Source organism: Pleuronectes platessa, chromosome 24, assembly GCF_947347685.1.
Source record: "Pleuronectes platessa chromosome 24, fPlePla1.1, whole genome shotgun sequence".
Lineage (NCBI taxonomy): Eukaryota > Metazoa > Chordata > Actinopteri > Pleuronectiformes > Pleuronectidae > Pleuronectes > Pleuronectes platessa.
Genome location: NC_070649.1, coordinates 5,202,999 through 5,212,055, shown reverse-complemented (window position 1 = coordinate 5,212,055; position 9,057 = coordinate 5,202,999). Strand labels below are relative to the sequence as shown.

General features: G+C 44.0%; 1 protein-coding gene across 1 annotated transcript in view; it reads left to right on the top strand.

Moving 5' to 3' along the window:
* Positions 1-760: 760 nt before the first annotated feature.
* The window catches only part of pard3ba (par-3 family cell polarity regulator beta a), a 99,669-nt gene continuing 91,372 nt past the window's right edge, over positions 761-9,057 (top strand). Inside the window, exons 1-2 of the mRNA XM_053416813.1 lie at positions 761-1,203; positions 7,943-8,044. Of these exons, the coding sequence (XP_053272788.1) occupies positions 1,087-1,203; positions 7,943-8,044 (219 nt within the window). The 5' untranslated portion in view covers positions 761-1,086. The remainder of the gene's footprint in view (positions 1,204-7,942; positions 8,045-9,057) is intronic.

Here is a 9,057-nt window from a genome sequence, read left to right as displayed (position 1 = left end):
GATTCAACTTTCCCCTGAGTCCACAGAGTTTGTGACTTCTGTTTTTCATTTTTTACGTGGGTGTGGAGACGTGTGAGAAATCCAGTTAGAGCAAGTTTATAGTTACCATACTGGTAATATGAAATATATAATATAAATATAAAATGTGTCTTCATTAGTCTTCTTTCTATTCCTATTTTCTTTATTTATAATTAGTTATATATCACATATTTAACAACAGCAGATGTCAAAATCAAGTCAAAGACAAAAGTATTGATATGAAAACATTTTAATAAGGCATATCACTTCTAATATAATTATAATAGAGTGTTGTTGGAACTTGGGAACAGTTTAAAACAGTAACATATATGAATAAAAGGATCATACAGTGTAATTTGAGTTTGGGAACAGTTTAAAACAGTATATTATTATAATAAAGTGTTATTGGAGTTTGGGAACAGTTTAAAACAGAAACATATATGAATATATTGATTGTTAACTTTTTTTTTGAGTTTGGGAACAGTTTAAAACAGTTTATTAATATAACAAAGTGTCATTGGAGTTTGGGAACAGTTTAAAACAGTTTATTATTATAATAAAGTGTAATTGGAGTTTGGGAACAGTTTAAAACATTAACATATATGAATATAATGATCATACAGTGTTATTTGAGTTTGGGAACAGTTTAAAACAGTTTACTAATATTAATATAGTGTCATTGGAGTGGTTGGACAGCCAGTGGATGTCGTTTCCTGGAGCGCCGGAGTCGCAGTGATTTCTTCCGGGTTCCTCTCGGGGTTTGTTGTGTTTGGGTGGATCGGACAGACTCAACATGTCGCTGCCGTGGTAAACTCACATTTCTCCTCTTAACTCACCCGGAAACCAGACGTCGTGCGGGGGTTTTCTCCGGCGGGTTATCTCGCTGAGGTCGGACCGGACCAGCGACTCCTGCACCGTGATTTCATCCCGACCGGAGACACCTGTTGCTCGGGTGGTTTCGACAGACAGGTGTCCTCTCGCGGAGGAGCGGCTCCCGGCAGGTTTACTACCGGAACTTGGATTAATAAACTCTGTATTTCATAATAATCGCGTGACTGTACAGCTGCCATGAAAGTGACGGTGACTTTCGGGGACACTGCGGTGGTGGTGCCGTGTAAAGCGGGATGGACCGTGCGGGATTTAGTGGATCAAGCCACGCGGAGGTACCGCAGAGTCCTGGAGCAGGTAAACACACCTTTTAAAATACTAATGTCTCCTAACTTAGTTCTAAACTCTGTCTCTACTTTGTCCTCGTGTATTTGTACTCACAGATGGAGTTTTAGATTTATCTCATTCTTTACATCTGAGTAGATATACTTCCCATAACTTGGCTGAAGTGTGGGTCACGTGACGAGCCTAGTATTTAAAAAAAGCTAAAGGCTAGCTTAAAGTAGAGCTTCATTGTTTACAATAGAAATAAATGTTTATTTTACCGCTCAATCTGAACAGAGTTTGGTTTATTAGTTACTTTTTTTAAAGCTGTCATCTGTGAGTGTTTTATTTATGATTTGAATTTATTCTTTTTTTTTTTTTTTAATTCCTCCCTTCCTTTTTTTTTTAAATAACATGATAAATTGTATTATTACTTCCAATCCACAAAAAAGTTTTACCTCCATTTAATGTTTCTTCAGAGGGTCAAACATCTTCATCAGCTTTTGTGGTGGCCACAATTTCACTTGAACCTCCAAATAGTAAACCTTCTATTAAAAGATAAAATGTCTGATCAGCTGATAGATAAATGTAGAAAAATTTGACAATGATCTTAAAGATGCCGTTAATGAATTCTAATAACAAAGACATTTTAATCTTTTACAGTTCAACCATACATTTGATTATAAATGACACAAATACAATCAGATGAGAGGGTGCACTAATGTTCTGGAATCCCACTGTGACACATGCATCCAAATACAAGCCCAGTCCCAGCAGACCACAATGCATTGCAGTACCACATTATGCATTTGGTGTGACTGTCACGTGACTCGGCTGCAGAAGCTGTTCCTCTCCTCCTCCACACATCTGGATGCATTTGCATTGCACCTGTGGTGATGAGTCGAAACAAGTGGACGAAGCTCTCCAGACCAGACTGATCATATCTCATGGTGTAATACGAGTCCAGGAACCACTGGTGGTGTTTGTCGTCTCCCTGTGACTTCTGCTGTTATGAATGTCCCACATACACCATGCACAAAGATATTACCCCCCCCCCCCCCCCCAGCTTCCTGCTTGCTGATGCTGCAATCCATCGAGCATTAATCATTCTGTCCAAGTGACCTTTTATTAATCAGCAGCATTGTATGTGCATGCTGTCCCAGCGTGATAGTGTGCTAATGTGGGTTTTGTCTCTGCGAGGACGTGGCTGCAGCCTCGGCTGTCCACCTCCACAAAGCGCCCTGTTTAAGCCCTGGTATCTCGGCGGGCAGGTGGAAGTTTACTGTTTGATGTCCTCAGTGTGGCTGCAGTGGAGGACGTGGGCCGGGGGAAGGCAGGCTTTGTCCTGAGAGTGATTGGGGATTAGGACCGGTGACAGGCCGCAGGTCTTATCGGTTGGCTGGTGCCCGTTCAGCCTGCCCACGCAGCTTCCCCCCCGAGAGCCAGGCTGGCTAGTGGGGATGCGAGAAGCAGGGATGGACGGACTGACACACAAACATGTCAGACGCCCAGATGACCACACGCACCCAGCAGCTAATCTTGCTCAGTGTCCCCTGAGCCGTCCTGGTCTCTGCTTCTTCCCCCTGGTGATTCTCCCCGAGATACACAAGCTGTACTCTGCGAAACGCGAGCCTGTGATCAGACTTCATCGAGGGCCTTGATTGTTTCTCACAGGGCGGGTTAATTAGGAGCTGCCTGCAAGCGAGACACTGACTCAGCAGTCTGTAGCCCTCTCTTAATCGAGGCGGATCGTCACGAGGACAGTCCGGCTCTGTAAGTGCCCGAGAGGTCCAAATGGATCTGACCCTGAGCAGTGGCTGCTCCTGCCAGCGGTGACCACTTATTGCCCACATTAACCGCACATCTCTTCTCTCGCCGGCTCCACCGCTGACAGCAGGGACAGTGTCAAAAACCTGGGTTTAATCGGCGATGAGTTGTTGTGTTTGTGTGTGTCGGTTAATGGCCGTGTGCGTGGAACAGGACTCGGCGCTGCCTCCGTGAGTCCCTGTCACGCCGTGTAGACCTTCCTAATTAGCAGTTTATTTAGTGTGATCTCAGCTGGGACTCTCTCTACACATTCAGCCGCTTTCTTCCCTTCTGTTGAGGAAAGAGTTTTGCCAAAAGAGTCTCTCCCTGCACAGTGAAAACCTCCTCTCCTTATACCGGTGTAATTTTGTACAATATAAATGTGTATATGTGAGATCCTGGCGGAAAACGAATTTCCCATATTGTCTCCACACTCTGTGGGAGCTCGCATAATATGTGATGAAGTTGTGTAAAGTTTTGCACCTAAGGCGTTAAGAGTTATTATAAGTACAAGAAAATGAAGTAAATGAAACTTCAACTTACCTCCATCTGTCTTCTAAACTGCATAATTATATACAAGTATGAGGCAAGTTTTGAGTTATATGGAATTATTGCCTGTTCCTATTACAATTACTGCTTGTTTTCTGTTAGATACAAAAATAGAGAACATGTTGCATCACAATTTCCCCTAAAAAACCTACTTAACTGGGATTATGATGTTTACAGTAGTTTCTCTTCGACTAGTCCATTCCTATTCCTGTTAACATGTTACAGAGCATATTCCAGGTATGTTATTCTATTTGTTCAAACATGTGTCGTCAAGGTTACTGTCGTGTGTTGATGTCACAAAGGAGGAAGTTGTACTGAGATAGAGACGTGCACATGTCTACATTATACCAGTAAGGATCAGAATACTCCACACGTCTATGACCTTATTCGGGATAATCAGAAATATCAGAATGTCAGTGTTTAACGTGTCTATTGAGAAAAGAAAAAGTCCACAGCTGCATTAGAGAGACGTCTCGATAGGAGCTGATCCTCCTCTTGTCTTTCTCGATTACTATGTTGGTGGCGGCCTGTAGCCTGAGGGCCCTGAGTGTGGCGTTCTCAGGGGAAACAGCCAGACGCTGCCGCTGCCTGTCTCCGTTTCACGGTGCGTCTGTACAGGTTCAGTTCGAGTTACAGCCCCCATGCTGCACACAGCCCCCCCCCCCCCATCTGACACCTGACAGCGTGCTGAACAAGCTCAGAGCGTTTCTTTTCCCCTCCCTCCCGCTCCTGTCATCCAGGGTGGCGGTTGGGTTTGGTGCGTCAGAGCTCGGCAATTTGAAAGGTATTTTAAAAGTTTGATCCAAATGTTACGACCTGCTGTTTCTCTTCTGTGGGTTTGGAATTGAGATCACGTGTCGCTGTCAGCCGTGTTCAGGGAAGTGGTCACAGGCAGCGTCCTGAGGCGACAGAGGCAGTTCTCAGTGTTTAGCTGAAGGGCACTTGAGCGGGACAGATGTCTGCCCCGGACATCTTGACATTAAGAAGTGGATGTGATTGTGTGTCAGTTTTCAGAATGTCATACCGTCTTGTTCCAGTTTGAGCTGCGTGTCCAGTAAAAAAAGCAGATAGACAAGAGATAATATAGTAGTTAAATAGTTTCAATTTGTTGGAGTAATCCTTTTAAGTACTGGAGCAAAAATCCTGACAACAATCACTGTAATTCTGACTCATTTTGTTGTTTCATTGATTCTGTATTGATTTTTAAATCATTTTTAACAATTTAACTAAATTGGGGTGACAATTCCTTGCTCACCCAAATTCAGAGGCCCCTAATCAGAAATATTAGTTCATGAAATATATCTATGTGAAATGTAAGATTGGATTATCCAATATATTCATATTTTGGGACCCTCAGAATTGAACAGGTTCTTGAATTCTTCATTAAAGATCTGATATGTTACAATTCTTTATTGAAATTTCTAAAAACGGCTGAAAGTCATTGGTCTCATGTGTGGAGGATAATGTGAGGCCAGGAATTTCTGAGACACTAAAAACAGAACGATTGTAAATGAATCGTGGAAACCGGAAAAAATTTCATGCATTCGGAAAGCCGTGCCAGGGTTAATGCTCAATGTAGCAGGTCATTCACGTCTTTATATCTTGATGAGTAATTTTTTGCTCCTGATTACAGTCGAGCGAAGGCGACCCCAAAGGTCAAGCCTCTCACCGTCATCTTCCTCCTGAGTGAAATCTCTCTACTCCTCATCGACTCATCCTTTTAAAGTCTCTTCTTTTTTTTGTCACAGCTAAATCCACACCACTGTGTAATTACACATTCTTCTGCGGATCAAAGTGTGAAATAGCACCCGCCACCCTCACCACCAACCTCACCACCACCGCCACCACAGCGAATTTAGCTTCACTAATCGCCCCACCGCTTCACCGTTCTTGAGTGGTGTCGTGTTTGCTCACCAGAGGGGGGGGGGAGTGAAAGTGGGAGAAGGAGCGATATGGCTTTAAACGGCGGGGGGACTTAATAGTGTAATTTGCTGGAAATGTACTCTTCTAACTGTCACAGTAATTCCCCGGCGCTTTAGACTGACTCCCGAACTCCTTTTGTCTTTTCACTTCACGGGAAGAGTTCGGGACACAAAGGGGAATTACCGAGGGGATTGACAGCGAGGCACTTCAGAAGGGTTCCCCCCCGTCTTTCCCCCTGTATAGATTGCTTTCCCTGTGAAGTGTGGTTCATTCGCCCCCTTTTCATCACAGGCTGGAAAGGGAGGAAAATGTGTTTCCTGTGTCTTAAGCTCGGCCTGCAGAGGTGACGCTAATTAACACACGGGCATTGCCGTGCTCTAATCCACTGCTGGGAATTAATCCCTCGCCCCGAAAACCCACACTCGCCCTTCTTATTCCATTAAGGTGTGTGTCTTAGCGCTGGTGACATGATGCCCTTCCCTTTTTTGCTGTTGCTCTCACACATACCCACACTCTCTCTCTCCCCCCCTCCCTCTCTCTCTCTCACACACACACACATTGTGTAAGTGAGAGGCAGAAGAATGCCGGCAGTTGTTCAGGTTGAACCGGTTTCTCTGGCGAGGTGTAAATGCTCTGCGCTGACATCATGGTTGTAGCTTTGTCTCGCCAGTTTCAACGTCTCCATCCCTCATGTGAAAAAAAACACAACAAATGGTCAGGGAACACACAATTTCGGATTTTAAATATTGTTTTATTTCTGTTTTCAGCACTGAAACTGCTCGGACAGCAGACATCTCTGTATGTGATTGTGTGTCAGTTTTCAGAATGTCATACTTCCCAGCGTCATATTTTGTTTTGTGTCTTTTTATGCGTCACTTCTCTGATTAAAATCACAACAATTCAAAGTATGAATTGGGCCCTTGCTCACATTCAATGTTGAAGCAGCTCCATGTTTTTCTAGTGTCAGGATGCACTGAGCTCTGCCTCACTGGATTACCTGCCTTTTTACCCATCGTCACAATGTAGCTGCGGATTACTCGCCGCTCTGTCTCTCAGAGCTCTGGGTGTTCATATTGTGGCCACTTCCGAAGAAAGGAAGCTCTGGCTTTATTCCTGCGATTGAAATCCCAGTCTCTCCCAACCATTTGTTTTTTAGAGAATGGACTTGGCCCATTGTATAAGGCAGACGCCCTCTTTTTTTTTTTTTCTCGTCCCCCCCCCCCACCCCTGTAATTCACATTTGGATGCAGCAGAGCAGGAAGAAGCCCATTCACAACGGGGCTCAGTGATACAGCAGAAGCTGCTCGCTGGGTCTTAGCCAAACTCATTCCAGCCTCGGAGGCTTTTAGCCTGTAGCCGTTCATTTATCTGGTAATGTAGTCTTGTGTTGCCGTTGACAAATTGCTTATTGGTATGGGCAGCTCCTAATTTTCCATTTTCTCCTGCACACATTGTTGGAAAGGATAAGGCCTGTCAACAACACACAAGAAATTCCTTTTTAATTTTAAAATATGGCGAATATTTAACCCGTTCTGTCTCACTCTGTTTTCATAATTTACACAATCATTATCAGCCTCATCTCAAATCACACACAGATTAACTTTCCCTTACCCATGTTCTGCACAATAGATTGTGTCAACATGGCTACACAAAACTAGAAGGTGCCATTGTTTGCATGCTTCTCGTATTTATTCAGTATTTTGATTGTCATAGATTTCTGTCAAAAAGTCCTCGTTCTCTTTGTCCACGCTGGCGGCACCAGGCCGTGTGTTTCCTGCTCTGTGGGGTGTGTTCACTTTGACCTCTGTCTTCATGGTGTCAGTGAAACTGGCCTGGAATGTGCCCACCGCTGCTCCCCCCCCCCCCCCCCCCCCCCAGCTGCAAAACTGGAAAAGCTCCTGTCCGGCTCCACCTCGCTCTCACACATACTTCTGTGCAAACTGTACTTTTCCATGTGTGTGTGTTCAGGGTCATGTGGGTTGTATGCTCCTTCTGAACCTGTTTAACAACCAGCGATTCCTAATATTGTACACGCATGAGGTATAATGTTGACTGAAAGTATTTTGTCACATAATTTTCTTTAACTTTGTACTTTATGCTTAATGATTTACTAAAATCTTCAGTTTAAGGTCACAGAAACCTCTTGTGAGCCAATTCAGGACTTCATGGCATCTTAAGTTTCTGTCACGTTTTTATAAAATGTTTTTGTCTGGAGTGTCTGTTACCAAAAATGTAAACGTCAGTGTCAGTTGCTTTCCTACCGGTCACCTTGTGAAATGCCTGCAAAAAAATGTGAGACTGATCCCATGTGAGAATACAGCAGGAATGTTTCATGTCTGTTATTGCTGCTCTGTCTCAGTCAATCCCAGTGTGACCAGTTAAAGATCACTGATGGTTGGATGAACTCTTGTTTAATCATTGGTTGTTGCAGCTGATTTACAGTTTAATCGTAGAGGTTTCTGTTAATCTAGTTTGTAAATGTCTTTGTGTGCAGCACGGGGACAACGATGTGAGAACCCACCACTTGGAGTACCCTGAGGGGGGGATCCTGGACATGGACGACATGCTGGGTGAACTGGTGGACGACAGAGACAAGGTGAGGACGGACACACTGGTGTTTGCTGTTTGATTCACATTCATTTGGTTTATTTACCTGTTGGCGCTCAAGATTTTCTCCTGTCGTTGCTTTCATCCAACACACAGACAGTTATCATGCTGCATGGTGGAGTCCAGCACCAGTAGTAGTCTCTAACTGGTTTGAGGGACACTAAATTACAGCAGGGAGTCTGTCATTCGTATCCATGCTTAGAGTGTGGTAGCAGATTTATTTTGACTGTTTGCTAAAGTCTTCATCATGGCGGGAAGTCAGAATATACAATAAACAAATAGCATTTGTTCTGGAGATCCAAATCTTGCTTTGCTTGTCAACAGTTGTTTGGAGTTTGCTTGAGTTTTTTTTCTATCCTCTCGTCTCGCCTCCTGACGTCTCCTCATCTTCTCGTCTCCTCCTCTTGTCTTGTCTCATCTCCTCTCCTGACGTTTCCTCATCTCCTTGTCTCCTCGGCTCCTCTCCACTCCGTGTGATTTAGCCGTCATGTTCATTTGCACTGAGACAGATAAAGAGACACCATTTCAGGGCAAATGTGCTGAGGGAAGTTCTCCGAAACAGCAGTGATGTAGCTTCATAGTAGACACACACACACACACACACATACACACACACACACACACACACACAGACAGACAATGGCCCCATTTCTATCAAGAACAGATTTCATTCCTCTGGATAATTTCCCATAATGCATTCCTAAGATATGCTAATAAGATGCCCGAAATCCATATTCATAAAACCCTGGCCAGGACGAATGATGAATTACCAGCTCTGAGTCAGCAAGAAGGCCAAATGGAATGGAAATGGAATATTCAGCTGACCCTGTTCAACGCCGTAACTGTTGGTGTTTTAAACTGCATGAACAATAGTGAGTGAGTGTGTGTGTGTGTGTGTGTGTGTCTGTGTGTCTGTGCGTGTGTGTGTGTGCGTGCACAGCATCATGATGACTGCAACTTTGGAAAACTACTCTTTGCGGAAAGGGGGGCCGAACTGAATAA